The sequence below is a fragment of the Apodemus sylvaticus genome, chromosome 6 (genome assembly GCF_947179515.1).
Source record: "Apodemus sylvaticus chromosome 6, mApoSyl1.1, whole genome shotgun sequence".
In the NCBI taxonomy this organism is placed as follows: domain Eukaryota; kingdom Metazoa; phylum Chordata; class Mammalia; order Rodentia; family Muridae; genus Apodemus; species Apodemus sylvaticus.
Genome location: NC_067477.1, coordinates 93,703,252 through 93,719,745, shown reverse-complemented (window position 1 = coordinate 93,719,745; position 16,494 = coordinate 93,703,252). Strand labels below are relative to the sequence as shown.

Below are 16,494 nucleotides of genomic sequence, written 5' to 3'. Positions count from 1 at the left end.
TGACTGAGTCCTTTATCACTGTGAAAAGTTCTTAATCACCCTATAGTTCTTAAAGATGAAGAAGCTGGTAAACTGAGGGCTGAGAGTCAAGATAAAATGACTTTGCCTACAGCAGTGAGTCAGGACTAGAGAAGTCACATGCCTCTGCCACTGACAGAGATGAAAGATTTGTGAGCACAGGGAGCAGCCAGGAGCAGGCTCCGGGGAGAAAGTCACCACACTGTATGCTTCTTTCATCTATTATGATTCAATTCTTGCGACTTTAAAACCTCTTCCTATTTATTTTCATTTTGGATCTTGAGAGCCTATTAAATCTCTACACACAAAGGAAAGGAGAATCAACTTAGCGTTCAAATGGGAAGACTTGTGATGAGTTTATCTTGCTCAGCTAAGAAGCGATCTTTGTGTCTGAAAGTGGAGGCTTCAGTATCCATCAGCACGCAGGGTACTAATCCCTTACAGTCAGGATGAAAAATCCCCAGAGATAGAAATGAAAGATTCTACAGTGGAGAAGCTGATATTTGATGCAGGAGGAGAGGCAGACAGAGAGGTTTGAGGGAGTCAGACACAGAGGGTGTAAGTGAGTCTCCCCTGGAAGAAAGATAGCTGGATGGGGCAGCAGAGCAGGAGAGTGGAGATTGCTAAGGGGACAGTTGCAGAAGCACTTTTGGATATAACTGCATGGACTCAGATCAGGACAATTATACACAAGTGGTCACTAGCCAAGGCAGTAGACTAAGATGGAGACTCAAAAGAGTATCTGTGGCTTCCGCAGAATAATGATCTCACTGAGCAGCTGTAGCACAGCAGGTATCAGGAACCCCTGTGTAGCAAGGCATTATCTCTTTCAATCAGTCTTCTGTCTAGAGCATGAGGTTCTCCTTGGATTTATAGACAGTTCACTGAGAACAAAATGGCAATCCCATCACCTGTTTGCTGCGGGCAAGGTTGTGAGGTCCCCAGGCAGAGAGGAGCCCTTCCCGGATAGGATGGAGGGAGATGTAGGAGAGCAGAAGGATAGTAAAGCGGCTGTTCCTCCGCCGAAGCATCCAACACAGCTACCTGGTAACGACAGGCGACCCCACAGTTGTGGGAAAGATAAAACCTTCTGCTAAGTCGCAGACAACCTTCGGAATAAACACACAGCTAGATGCCAGCCACAGGGCCCCCAGGACTGACAACTCCCCATCAAGACTTGACCTTCACTGTCACCAAAGTTCTCAGTCTCAGAGCAGGCCCCTCCCCCTGCAGAGAGGAGTGATGTTCAGGGCTCTGCTTCTACCCTACCTGAGGCTGGCACCCAAGGGAGGCTCACAGGCTTTGAGAACACTCTACTGTGGGAGACCTTGACTGCCTGACACACTCTATAAAGGAACTTTTTTTTTAAAAAAATATTTTTTGAATGAGTGTTAACACATGGCACCGTCCTTGGCAAAGCAGATCAAAGCATTTATCAGGATAATTGTAACCTGCACCATCACTTCGCAAAAATGTGCTTGCCTGCAACGTGCCTGATTCTGTTTTGACTCCGCAAAGCCCATCTGGTCCTCACTGATTTCCTTCTTATGTAAGGTGAGCACTTCAGAACAAATTGGGTTTTACTCTAAGTTACGAAACAAAACTTCATTGTTATTTGTAGAACCTGAACAGATGGGACAACAAGATACAACCTGGCAGCCTTCACTTCTTCCCACTGTCGTCTCCCCTTGCCTTCCTGCTCTCCTTTCCTGATGTGCGGAAAGAACAGGGTCAATGACTCCTTATCTTTTCAAGGCCAGCATGAGACAAGAGGTGTGGAAAGGGGCCCTCTGTATGGGAAGATATTGTCTGTGCCTCTTGGGAATGATCAGGTAACACAGAACAGTGGATACCTGTAGGCTCCTGCACTGTTTAACTTTGTGTACTAGGGGTCTCTAGAGAAACAGAACCAGTGATTTAAATGTGTGTGTGTGTGTGTGTGTTATAGTAATGTATATTTATACGTGTATATGTATGTGTATCTGCATGTGTATATATATATATATATATATATATATATATATATATGTGTGTGTGTGTGTGTGTGTGTGTATATGTGTGTGTGTGTGTGTGTGTATTATATATTATATATTTACCAAGAGGATTTATTAGATGGCCTTACAAAGTTTGGACTGGTTAGTCCAACAATGGCTACATTCTGGAGAGGCTGAGGACCTGGTAGCTACTGAGTTAATAAAAAAGGATGCCTTATTTCCTAGCATATTATGGACCTTCCCAGAGGCACATCTCTTTATAGACATAGATTATAGATCCAGTCAACTCGACGATGAAGATTAAATGCTCTTCTTAGGTTCACTCAAATCTGAACTATCTTCCTTCTTTTTGGTCTTACCTTCCTAACACGGCTCAGCCGCTCAAGATGTCTCTCAGCCCCTCTGTGACTACAGTTAGACTTTACGTTACTTTCACAAAACCATCTCAGGAAGCAGTGAAGTGTCCCGCTTGCCTCTCTTCCCTTTGTTCAGCCAGAACAAAGCTCTGGTGGGAGCACCTGCAAGCAGCTTCATCTCAGCCCCCGGAGGGCACCCTTGGGCCACCCCAGGTGCCAGCCCTGCATGCTTTTTACCGCCCACCCTCAGAGCTCACTTCTCACAGAAACTGCCTCTGGGCTTTACAAACCCTCTGCTCAGCTCTATAGCTTCTTCGCTGTTAGAAAGATGGTTGATGGTCTGCTGGCATAAATATTTCTCTTGCTTTTTAGCTTTGAAATGGACTAGGTAGAGCAATACCTTGATCCTAGCCTAGCACAAGCCCAACAGTGACCATCGAAGTCAGGATGGCTCCTATCTGAAGAGCTCTAAGAGACCATGACTGCCATGTGTCAGTTGCTATGATTTTACTGATTCGCTCCACAGTAAAAAAGAAAAATCGGTTTGGTAAAGCTAAGAAATATATTAGCTTTATTCACTCCACAGTAGCTTGTCTTCTTTCTATCACCAATAATCAAGATGTGCTTTCACAAGAGCACAAAGAGGTATCTTTGTAGCTAACCCAAGACTCAAAGTTGCATCCAGGGCTGAACAGTCTGTAATGCAACATGGCTGCAGGGTCTAGGCATCTTCCTTTCTACCCTTACAGAGTTGAACCTGCTCTGCCCTCTGGGGAGACCCCCTGAGAATATAGCGGTTGTTGTTAGGAGTTAGTTTCATATAAACATATCCTGTCCTCAAATTCTTACTGAACAACTAATTTCTGTTTGTGTGGTATGATTTAAAGACAGTCAAAAACCACCCAAAGGGCTTGCTCACACCCATACCTGGCTCAGAGCCTGTTTCTGAAATCACCCAGAAAGGGAAGAGTCTAATAACAAGGCCACTGAAGATGATCTGATTATCTTGAGAGTTTCCCCATAATTCAGTGCAATCTCTCAGCTGTGGGGCCAGCTCTGTCCTACAAACACATGGACCTAGAAGAAGGCATGGCCAGCTGTACCATGACCTTGTCATAGCAGATGCTAAATGGTCCCCAAGTGTTCATGAAGCTCCTTGGGTTATGACCCAGGAGCAAAGCAACCCAAATGGGGGACCCACCAACTTCTGACACTGGGCCAGCCCTGCTGATCTTAGTTCCTAGTAGATCTTTGACAGGTAAGGAGCTCAAGTAAACACTTCCCATCTATAGCCTGGTAATATCTATATCTAGCCAAGGTTCCATAGGGAGATACTTGTGAAGTCTCTAGGGCAGGCTTGTCTGCCACCATCCTACAGTAAACTCTCTGTGATTCCAAGACTTGAATTTCAATTCCAGTTCTTCTTGCCTATGTACTGAGAAAGACTTGCATTCATAAGACTGGATGGAAATGTCCACAGTGCTCTGAAGGATCTTGAGATGGCCCTATAGCTGTGGCTTCCTTTTAGCCACAGACCAGAGCACCGTAGACTATCCACGAATCTTTCTAGAATTTCATCAGTATCATCTAGATACTCAGAAGAAGACATTCTATTCAATGAACCCAGTTTCAGGTTTGCAGTATGAAATCTCTATCATCAGCCCCCCAAAATTTCACAGTTCTGGGGCAGCCCATTATATCCAGGTTAAAATAGGATGCTTATTTAGAACTCTGATGAACATCAACTGTGGCTTCCACTGCAGATGCAGTTTAAAGATCTGACTTAATTATGTAAAAGACAAAGTTAGTGAGGTAAAATGCAAGTTATTTTTAATAAGACAACTAGAGGGAAAAAGCAGGAAAGTGAAACAAAAGAGTAAATAAATCATAATGGACTGAAGGGATACCGTTGGATACACACAGATGGAGTCCCATGTCAAAAGAAAAGAAGCAACAGGTAAAGCAGTGTCTGGAAACATCCTGAGTCTTGGGAGACATACAGAAATTCAGATCCAGAAATCTTAAAATACCCCTAGAGTAATCAATTCGAAATGGTACAGCCAGCTGTATTAATCAAATTCTCAAAAGGGAGAAGTCTGAAGCATCAAAAGAGAACAAAAGTATCATATATAAGGGATCAGCCCTCAGATTCTTGGTCAAATTCTCAGGAGAAAGCACAAGTGTCAGGAGGGGGGATTGGGCTTCTGCATTTACAGTGTTAGAAGAAATAGAAATGCCAAGTGAGAATACAATGCCTGTAAGGTTGTCCTTTAGACTAAAGGCTGAGGGGTTTTATCACCTTGACAATCACAGGAGAGCTAAAGGGATTCCTCAATCTGTTAGGAAGAAAATGTTAAATAATGCACAAAAATGTATGAAGGAGAACACTCAGCTGCTTTGCCTCGGGGTTGAGAGCACCTGAGAGCACCTGCTAGTACGTGGCTCGGATAAAAAGAGGGTTGAGAGAAAAAGCAGTGCGTGCCTGCCTGATGGCTCCCTACCACCGCCTGATGGCTTACCACCGCTGCCACTATCCTCCAGTGACATCACACTCCAGCTTCTTCCTTCTATCAGTATATGTTAAACCCCACTGACTCTTCAGGGAACTTCTTGGTTTTGATGCTGAGTGGGAGTTCTTGAGGACTCTAGTTTCTTGGACTGAACAGCTATCAGGTCCTATGTTTCTCTATGTGCAGAAAAGAACTGGACTACCCTGTCCCAAGAGTGTAAGCCAACATAAAAAATTCCCCTTCTCTCTCCCTCTCTCCCTCTCTCTCCCTCTCTCCCTCTCTCCCTCTCTCCCTCTCTGTCTCTCTCTCTCTCTCTCTCTCTCTCTCTCTCTCTCTCTCTCTCTCTCTCTCTCTCACACACACACACACACACCACACATATTAAAGATCTATGGCTCAGCAATGTCAATGTGAGCCTGAAAAGCATTGGGGATGGGGTGTCATTCTTTCTGCAATTCCTTATGCAGAAAATCTGTCTCAGTTTACATAGAAGACAAACTAAAACTAACGTGTGTGTGTGTGTGTGTGTGTGTGTTTATATGTCTGTCTGTCTATCTGTGGTGCACATGTGTGTAACTGTATTTCTCCCCCATACAAGAACAATAAAAACACACAAGAAATAAAGGAAAGGGAACCAAAAATATAAGATTAGAAGTTGCTTTTTTGAAAGATAAAATTGACAAAAATTTTGAGAGATTAAAAAAAAGAGAGAAGTCATAAGTCAGAACCAAACAAGAAGGTATTGCAAATGATCTGTAGAAACAGAAAGGATCGCATGCAGCAGCTGGGGACCATTTACACCCACTATCTGGATAATCTAGAATGTTAATGTAATCGAGAAGATAAGTTCCTGGAAACATGCAGATGACCAAAACGGAACCATAGTGAAGCAGAAGCTCTTAGAAAGCCATTAAGAAGGGTGGATTAAGAGTTTGTATTCTCATCAAAGAAAATGTGAAGACCTGGTGGCATTCCTGAGTTCTACAAAACATTATAGAAACAAGGCAAAACTAGGCAACCAACCACCACCACCACCACCAAAACCCAATGTCACTGCCACTGCCACTGCCACCGCCACCACCAAAAACAAAACAAAACAAAACAAAACAAACCCTCCAAAAACACCAACACTTTTTAAACTCTTCCAAAGAATCAAAGAAGATAGGGCACAACTAAGGTAACTGCAGAAAGATTATTGCTACTGTTTGTCTAACCCCAAAGCCAGACAATGATGCTACAGGAATACTACTATGAGCTATGAGGAATACAAGCACATTAACAAACAAATTCAACACAATAACAAATGACCATTTATAGAGCCAACTAGATTTGTCCTTGAGATAGAAGGATAGTTAAGCACACACTAGGCTAAAAGAATGAAGGGCACAAACGCATGGCCGTTTCAATGGAGACAGAAGAAATACTTGACAAAATTCAACATGATAAAAAAAAAATTCTCAAAAAAACTGGTCAACAAAACCAAGGAGTATCATACTCAAGGAGCACATAACACACTCAGTGATGAAATGATGGAAATTTCCTTCATAATTGGGAACAAGAGAAGAATGTCCATTCTCACTGCTGGTTTTCTGCATAGTATTTGAAGAGCTAAACAGCAAGGCTGCAAGAAAAAATGGAAACCTACATACACATACATACAGGAAAGGAAGAAATGTAATACTCCCTGCTCATTGCTTGATCCTGTACACAGAAAACACCACAAAGACTTCACACACACACACACACACACACACACACACACACACACACACACACACACACACAGAGAGAGAGAGAGAGAGAGAGAGAGAGAGAGAGAGAGAGAGAGAGATACCACAAGCCATTCAAACTGACACTGGGACTCACTACTGCCAGAGGATATGAAATCAACATACATAAATCACTAGTGTTTCTAAACATGAGGAACAAACCACATGAAAAGAAATTAAAAGAAACAATCCTCTCTGTAATAATGTCCTGTAATAAAATAGTAAACTTAAAGAAGATCAGGACCTACTCACTGAAATCTATAAAACATTGGTGAAGGAAAGTAAAGAAGGCAAAACAGATGGAGTTCCATTGAGCTTTCATGGATTTGGAAAATTATTATTACTAAATGCCCACACTATATAGAGCAGCCACATTAAGTGCTGGTAACTGCCTGCAATCCCTGTTCAGGAGATCTGGCGCCCCCTTTTGTCCTCTGCTGGTACCTACACCCATTTGTTCCCAAACATTTAAACTGTGCATTTGCATGTCTGGAGTCTGTAGGGCATGTGCACAGTTGCCTGTGGAGGCCAGAAGACAGTGCTAAGTTCTCTGGAACTGGAGGCACAAGTGGTTATAAATTACTCAGTGTGGGTGCTTGGGACCAGACTTAAGTGCTCTGGAAGAGAGCAGTGTAGGTTCTTAAACATTAAGCCATCTCTCCACCAATAACAAAAAGCCTTGCGGTAATTACGCTAATTTGATCACCACATATTGTATGTATTTACATCACACTGAGCTCCATGAATTCATAGGGCACTATGTATCAATAAAAAAGAAGCCCATAAACCCACACATTCTCACAACGCCAATCACACAGTACAACTCCTCATAACCACTATACCATATAACAAACACACACACACACACACACCTTATGACAGACAAAGCTCAATTTACAACAAGATATTTACACTGTGCCTTTGCTAAATTAAGCTAGGCACGGTTCCCTGTGTCTGGAAATTCAAGCAAGGAGCCCTGGCCTCTCAGATTACCCAGAAGAAGGGCACACGAGCCTTCATAGACGTATCTCAAAACTCCACAATAAGCAGGGCTTCCAAACTATTACTAGCATTTATCGAACACAGGAGCTGGCCTAACTTTCTCACTTTATTAATGCAAAAAAAAAAAAAAAAAGAATGAAGATCACTGAGTTTAAATGGCTTTTCAATATCTACTTGCAACTTAGAAAAGTGTCCAATCTTTCATAATTGAACCTATTCTGTTGATAAAGTTAAAGACAGAATTTCTTCCTCTTGGACTATTTCTTGATCACTGACAATTGTTCTTGCTAGAAGAGAGAACAATTCCCATTTAAAATAAAATCAGCCACTCCAACTGCTTCTGTGCTGCCTTCCTCTCGGCCTTCAATGCTTCCTCAAATGCTGCCCCACTGAGACAGCACCTGTGCCTGCCAACAGTGCCATTAGACACTGAAGCAGCGGATTCAATTGGTATAACATGGGACTTGCCAGACTCCCACAATGCCAGCTTCATTAGTTTTTCTGATGTTGGTTACCTACCTGAGCTTTTCCGTCCCAGCTTTGTACCGGGAGATCCGAGCCATAGACAAAGGGACCGACAAGGTGTCTAGCCAGCGCTTCTCATACTTTGGTTCATTAGCTATAGGCGAGGAAGGTGATGATGGAGCCTGCGCAAAATAACCAAGAGTTAGTAGTCATCACAGGACCAGTCACCACACCGTCCTCCACCGTCCTCCAGAGAGGCTTGCTTACAAGGCAACTGAGGCACCCCTCCCACAAAACTCGGATCAGCCCACTTCCACTGATACAAACATTCATGATAACTTCTCAGGAATTCAGAGAGAAAGCATCACTCATACTTGAATATAAACGTTTTTTTAAAAAAATGTTTTAAACAACATTTTTTTTTTAAGTGAAGAAAGCTAAAGGAGAAGGCAGAGAAAAAATTGCATTTGGAGGAGGATTTCATAGCCATGACAGATCAACCTTACTTAAAAATGTGAAACCTTCCGAGGAAGTCAGTCAAAACGAGCTGAACCAGTGAGTGTCAGAGACCCTGTAATGTGGGCCAAAATGAAATTGCATCTACCAATGGCAAATAAATCCCAGTTAGATGAGACTTATTTCTAGGTCATCATCAGCATGGTGGCTCTTCAGTGTCTTTGCTGAACATTCACAAAGATGTGAAGTTATTCCTCTTGCCTTGACTTGAGAGGACACAGTCCCTGAAGGAGTGACTATAGCACTTCTCACTTAATTTTCAGGCTTTGGGAATTTCAAGGACATGGCTTTCAGCCTCAGACAATAGGAACCTTTGAAGGGAACTGTGGCAGAACTTTGTCTAAAGGAATGGGTAAATGTTGACTCATAAAAATGTCCTTATTGCTAGCATTTCGTCTAGGCTCCACTCCACAGTTACCTGGCAACAGCCAGGTGTGCCTGACTCACTGTAAAAGGGGCTGCTCGCCCCCTCCTTGGCCTCCTGCTCTCTTGCTCTGCTCTGTCCTCTTGTTCCCCCTCTCTCCCCATCCCCCTACCCTCTCTCCCTCTACATGCTCAAGGCCAGCATCTACTCCTCCCTCTCCCCCCTTTCTCTGTCTTTCTCTGTCTCTACTACTCTCCTAACTCCCCTCTCCAGACCCTGAATAAACTATTCTATATTCTACCCTCCTGTGGCTGGTCCCTCAGAGGGAAGGGATGCCTCAACATGGTCCCGCAGAGGTCCCCCTTCCCCCATACCTGACTACACAGCCACAGACATATTCCTTGTCTCCTTATCTTTTTTATAAACACAACACTTATAATACAAGTTTTCAGAGAATGATGGATCTGGTATGAAGAGAATAAGCGACAAAATAGTCAAGTCCCCAGATCTAGAGAGGGAGGGAAGCCAGACAAGCCTCTAATCTGTAAGTACAAGGCACTTCTGATGAGAAAGGAAGGTGACCAGTGACGATCTGAGTGAGGCCCACAGAGCAGGACTCTCAAGGATGAGGACACATTCTAATCCAGGGCCTGGCCATTTATGCCTGCCCATTTTATTTTATTTTTTTATGCTCAACTTTCTATTTTTTATTGGATGTTTTATTTATTTACATTTTAAGTGTTAACCCCTTTCTCCATTCACCCTCCAGTAATCCCCTATCTCATCACCCCTCCCGTTCTTCTATGAGGGTGTACCCCCACCCACCCATTCACGCCTCCCTGCCCTCATATTCCCCTACACTGGGGCATGGAGCCTTCACTGGAACAGGGGCCTCTTCTCCCATTGAGACCCAACAAGTTCTTTCTCTGCTATGTATAGGACTGCAGCCATGGGTCACTCTAAGTGTACTCCTTTGTTGGTGGTTTAGAACCTGGGAGCTCTCTAGTTGGTTGATATTGTTTTTCTTCCTTTGGGGTTGCAAACCCCTTCAGATCCTTCAGTCCTTTCTCTAACTCCTCCTTTGAGGACTCTGTGATCAGTAAAATGGTTGGCTGCAAGCATCCACCTCTGTATATGACAGGCTCTGGCAGAGCCTCTCAGGAGACAGCTATATCAGGCTCCTGTTAGCATGCACTTCTTGGCATCCACACTAGTGTCTTCTTTTAGTGACTGTATATGGAATGGATCCCCAGGTGAGGCAGTCTCTGGTTGGATTTCCTTCCAGTCTCTACTCCACACTTTGTTTCCATATTTGCTCCTGTGAGTATTTTGTTATCCCTTCTAAGCAGCACCAAAGGACCCATACTTTGGTTTTCCTTCTTCTTGAGCTTCATGTGGTCTATGAATTGTATCTCGAGCATTCTAAGCTTCTGGGCTAATATCCACTTATCAGTGAGCACATACTATGTGTGTTCTTTTGTGATTGGGTTACTTCACTCAGGATGATATTTTTTAGTTCCATCCATTTGCCTAAGAATTTCATGAATTCATTGCTTTTAATAGCTGGGTAAATTGTGTAAATGTACCACATTTTGTGTATCCATTCCTTTGTTGAAGGCCACCTGGGTTCTTTCCAGCTTCTGGCTATTATAAATAAGGTTGCTGTGAACATAGTGGCATATGTATCCTTGTTATCTGTTGGAGCATTTCTTGGATATATGCCCAGGAGTGATATAGCTGGGTCCAAAGAACTCAAGAAATTAGACTCCAGACAATCAAAAATCCCTATTAAAAATGGGGTACAGAGCTAAACAAAGAATTCTCAACTGTGGAAACCCAAATGACCCAGAAATACCTAAAGAAATGTTCAACATCCTTAGTCATCAGGGAAATGCAAATCAAAACAACCCCCAGATACCATCTCATACCAGTCCGAATGGCTAAGATCAAAAACTCTGGTGACAGCAGATGCTGGTGAGGATATGGAGAAAGAGGAACACTCTTCCATTGTTGGTGGGATTGCAAGCTGGTATAACCACTCTGGAAATCAGTCTGGTGGCTCCTCAGAAAACTGGATCTAGTATTACCTGATGCTGCCCATTTTAGAGTCATTGTGGAGTGGGGAACATTCTCCCTTCTCCCTTCTTGAGAGAGTGTGTTCATTGTGGTCAACCTGGCCTTTATTCTGAGGCTTCTCCTTTGGTATCAGGTGTTCAGGGAAAGAACTAACTGCTCCGGAAATTGAGTCAGGAGCCTTACTGCACAGGTCTGGTTTTGGTGAAGTTACTTGGTCCACTTGGCTGGTAGGCTTGAGGCCAGAGAGATACATCTTTGGGGATGTGGAAAGTAGCCAAGTGTTCTGGCAGGGGGGGATGCAGTGAGTGTGTGAAAAAAGTCTAATTACCTGGCACTCTACCATGTGGGATAGAACTTGTTCATTGTGTGTGTGTGTGGGGGGGGGGTCATTGACTGTGAAATGGCAATAAATTTTTTGGAAGCTCACCCTAGGGCACTGCTAATGGGCATCAAGGAAGCCCCCCCCTCAACCTAGGGACTTGGAGTGGAGAGACATCAGCAGAGTGGTCACCCTCCAGAAGGACAGACTCTGAATAACTTCTGGGGCCGACCATGCTAACCTGACAGATGTCTACCTCCAGCCTTCCCAAATTCGAAGATTACTTAATTTTCATTAATAATTAAATTTATTTAATAATAAAACCCTTTATTAAGGAAGCAATGTCCAGAATGAGGTGCAAATCTACAAATACAGGGCACAGCAGCTGTGATACAATAATTATGATGGGACGATTGGATTTACCTCCTTGCATTGTATCCAAAAGGGTCACATACCAGAGGAGCCCTGCCAGGCTTCCTGTTTTGCATCCCTAATCAGCACTCTGATAATTATTCAGGAAATAGGAAACAGCTTTTATTTATTTATTTACTTGGTGAAAAGAAGAATATGCTATCAAGAATAGCAACTGTTGGAAATGTGCTTTTCTCCTTAGCACACAGGGATTAACTAAAACATTTTAGACTTCCTTCTCACCCCAGCAATCCAGAAGACTGAAAACTATGCTGATAGTTTTGATTCTTTTGGCCAAATTCCTACAAATCTCATGTCTAACTGCATCAGGCTGGGAGAACCTGCCTCCTTGCTGGCAATGGCACATCCTTCACCCTGAGGCAGTGGCTTCTATAAGCAGTTGAGACACATTTATCTACCAGGGAGAGTGAATGCTGCTGTCCACACATCACATCTGGAGCTGTGACAGCATCCCGGCTCCTGAAGCATTCAGGCAATTGTGATGAGAACGGTACATGTCTAAGGTGTCACCTCTCTGGATACTCAGCTGGATGCCCAGAGAGTCAGCTGTGCCTCCACTCCAAGCACGGAGAAACAGCAGTTACCCAACTTGACAGCAATCATCTCTGTTTGTCTCTGACCCCTCGGTTTCCTATCTTTGCCCTAGGCAGCCTTTCCCTTGGATACTAGTGGCTGAGGATTCAGCTAGATAATGGAGAGCCCGGATTTCCTGGCTCTTTCTTGTCACCCTGTGGGGTTATTTCTGCTTTGTCACATAGTTCAGCTAAATTGGAAATCTGCACCTGTCCCTTTGCCTTTTGAAGTCAGCAGAATAGGACATTGTTCCTTTTCCATTGTCCCAACACAGACCCCCTAGAGGGGGTGCTTTCCTGTCACCTGCCTTGTTGTCAGAGCTGACAATCTTCAACCACCTGGTTCCTGTGGCTGGAAAGCAAATGCCTTGCGTTATCCAGCTTAATGCTTTTTAAACGGCTACCTCCTGTCATTTGGAATCTCCTTATCTGAGAGCTGTGGCACACAGGAAGCCTGGGTGGCCATTTAGATCTCCCTGTCTATGTCTGACAACATGTAGCACATTGACTTGAAAACCTCACTGTGTGTATAAATTACATAGGCAATTTCTCAAAGGCAAGCCCTCAGGCCAGTTTCAATGACATGCAGTTTACTGATAGTGAATGTGACTCTGGACTCTGCTGTAAATATCCATGTGACCTTGACCCTGAAGCTTAGTCCCACACTGTGGAGTGATGTCTTGGCTTGGGTGTTACTCTGAGTGGCTCCTCTTCTCCTTTTGTACTCTTACTCTGTTGCAAGGAAGAAGTTTGTCTCCATCTTCCTAAGTCTGTGAATTGTGCAAGCATCCTTTTGTCTAGCATTAACATAATTTTGCAAACAAATTTTAACTTAACTCAACATTCTACTCATTAGAAGAGAATGCCATGCTTAACAACATTTAAAATAGTTTTGCCTTGGAAAAGAGCAAGTGATACTGCCTGAGGTCTGGCTGGTTAAAGCCACAAGCAAATAGAGTCAGGTAATATCTAGTACCTTGCCAATAAGCCATGCCCTGTCTTTACTTCACATGAGCACAGTTTATGGCTTCCTGCAATATGCAGATGCTAGTGAAAAATATCCAGCACTCGCAGATGAGGTTCCATATTCTTCCTTCCTTCCTTCCTTCCTTCCTTCCTTCCTTCCTTCCTTCCTTCCTTCCTTCCTCTTTCTTTTTCTCTCTTCCCTCCTTCCTTCCTTCCCTCCTTCCTTCCTTCCTTCCTTCCTTCCTTTCTTTCTTTCTTTCTTTCTTTCTTTCTTTCTTTCTTTCTTTCTTTCTTTCTTTCTTTCTTTCTTTCTTTCTTTCTTTCTTTCCTTCTTTCCTTCCTTCCTTTCTTCCTTCCTTTCTTCCTTCCTTTCTTTCTTTCTTTCTTTCTTTCTTTCTTTCTTTCTTTCTTTCTTTCTTTCTTTCTTTCTTTCTTTCTTTCTTTCTTTCTTTCTTTCTTTCATAATGTTCCTTTCTCCTCCTCTTTCTTTCTTTCTTTCTTCCTTTCTTCCTTTCTTTTTCTTTCTTTCTTTCTTTCTTTCTTTCTTTCTTTCTTTCTTTCTTTCTTTCTTCTTTCATTATGTTCCTTTCTCCTCTCCTTCCTTCCTTCCTTCCTTCCTTCCTTCCTTCCTTCCTTCTTTCTTCCTTTCTTTCTTTCTTTCTTTCTTTCTTTCTTTCTTTCTTTCTTTCTTTCTTTCTTTCTTTCTTTCTTTCTTTCTTTCTTTCTTTCTGTTCCTTTCTCCTCTCCTTCCTTCCTTCCTTCCTTCCTTCCTTCCTTTCTTTCTTTCTTTCTTTCTTTCTTTCTTTCTTTCTTTCTTTCTTTCTTTCTTTCTTTCTTTCTTTCTTTCTTTCATAATGTTCCTTTCTCCTCTCCTCTCCTTCCTTCCTTCCTTGCTTCAATCCTTTCTTTCTTTCTTTCTTTCTTTCTTTCTTTCTTTCTTTCTTTCTCTTTCTTTCTTTCTTTCTTTCTTTCTCTCTCTCTCTCTCTCTCTCTCTCTCTCTCTCTCTCTTTCTCTTTCTTTCTTTCTTTCTTTCTTTCTTTCTTTCTTTCTTTCTTTCTTTCTTTCTTAATGTTTATTTCCATGAAATCAAACTTTACAAGCACTAGACAAAATGACTAAGGACTTGCTTGCTAAATGTGTGGTTTGAGGCTATTTTGACACAATATGCAATCTTTTAAAAAATTCATTACTCACTCAATATTACCAAGCAGAGTACATGCAAAGTGTCAGTTTAAACATAAAGTACTCTACACAGCCTCTGATGTGGTGTGTGTATTTTTTGCACGAAGCTTGTTACAGAGAGCGACTGTGTCTCAATGTTGTTCATAGATAACCATAGAACGATTTCAGTTTTTAAAGAATGTTTTGATCAATAAATAATCACTAAACCTAAAGATAAGAGTTTGTCTCTAGCTGTGTGGACACTTGATGTTCAATTGAAAAATAATGATGGCTGCTCAGCAGACAAAAACCTGCCTGTGGCTCTCAGCTTGCGGTTTCCATCCTTCCAAACCCTGCTGGGGCTGTGGGCCACTGGTAATGTGATTTTAGAGAACAACACTGCACAAGCATGACTACAGAGAAGAGAGAGCAGCATTTGACCCCATCAGAGAGAAAACAAGGACCCCAGCAAGGCCCTGGGGTGACGGAAGCTGTGTGACACTCTGCATGTGCGCAGACAGTCCGTTCCCACTGGGACTTGGTCCGTTCTTTTCTTAGAGGGGACTGCCATTTATAAGTGCTCTATTAAAAAAAAAAAAAGATTTCAGTGAGAAGTCCCAACTACGCTATGCCTTACAGCTGTGCAAGATGACAGGTGACAATGTCTCAGGTCTGGCTGGGAAACCCACAGCAAGCAGACAAAGGAGACACCTAGCATTTTGTCAGCAGCTTGTACCCCTCCTTTAATTCACCTCTGCACAGCCTACGCTAGCTTTACCTACTTCAACCCGTCTAGACTATAACACCTAACTACCACAGAGAGAATAGCGGGCGATAAAAGAATAAAATAAATAAAGCATGTGGCAATTATATTCTAAATTTGAAAAGAACATTGACTGAAATAGAAAAGCTAGCTGCCAGGCCTCCTGCCCTGCCAGTCCTAGCTCTGTGCACACTTTGTGCTGTGGACACAAAGCCTTGTGCACACCTAACCCTATACACACCTGGCCTGTTACACCTTCTTAACATTGGCTCTCTGAACAGCAGGCCCTTTGCATGGCTCCTTGGACCCTGGGCTCTGCCTACTCCCTTCAACTCTGTGTCTCCACACCTGTGTCTGCAACATTGGCTGCAGCAAAACAAAATAAGAGTAACTGAAAAGTCCAGGTCTTAATAAAGGCACAGAGACCTGCTTTCACACCCTCCGAGGTATTTTTGTGAACAGGAGTTTAAACTGTAAACCGTGTTGAAGGGGAAACAGGCTATAAATGCTGGGTTTGCTACCATCTCTACCTCTCTTGGTAAATTTATATTGTGCTCTGCTGCAGAAGAGGACTAAGGAGGCACAAAACACATTCAGGGCTTTGGTCCCCACAGCCGAGAGCTGTGTTGGTTTTAGTTGCTGTGATAAAATACCAAGGGAACAGGAGGAATAATTTCCTTTGACTGTTACAGAGCTCATGGTTCATGGTTGGCTCCACTTTGTGGTCTGTGCGTGCATGCATGCGTGTGTGTGTGTGTGTATGTGTGTGTGTGTGTGAAATGCTACAGTGGAAGACTGTGGTGTTGCATATTAGTTTCTTTCCTCATAACTGTGAATAACACCTGATGGCTTTAAGGGAGGGCAGATTTGTTTTGGTTCACAGTTAGAGAGTACAGTCCATGATGGTGGAGGAAGCATGGGGGCAGCGTAGTTTGCTGTGGGAGCTGGAGTCCCACTGCATCCAGCAGCCACCTAGCTAGAACTCTACAAAGTTATGTCTGTCAGTGACAGATATAAAAAAGGCTCCACAACTTCCCCAAACAGTGTTGCCATCTCAGGACCAAGTCTTCAAACACATGAATGAGCATGTTGGGTTGATGGACATTCAAGCCATGATATGGCGGATAATTGTTGACTTCAGGGCATCCTAGAAGCTGAGCATATAACAAGAAGGGACCAGGGCAGGAAACATCCTTCATGGATGGCTACA

The 16,494-nt window shown here is 43.1% G+C and overlaps 1 protein-coding gene across 1 annotated transcript in view; it reads right to left on the bottom strand.

Annotated features, from left to right (window-relative positions):
* Sntg2 (syntrophin gamma 2) overlaps window positions 1-16,494 on the bottom strand; it is a 215,740-nt gene that overhangs the window by 78,037 nt on the left and 121,209 nt on the right. The window contains exon 9 of the mRNA XM_052184744.1: window positions 8,169-8,296. Within this exon, the coding sequence (XP_052040704.1) occupies window positions 8,169-8,296 (128 nt within the window). The remainder of the gene's footprint in view (window positions 1-8,168; window positions 8,297-16,494) is intronic.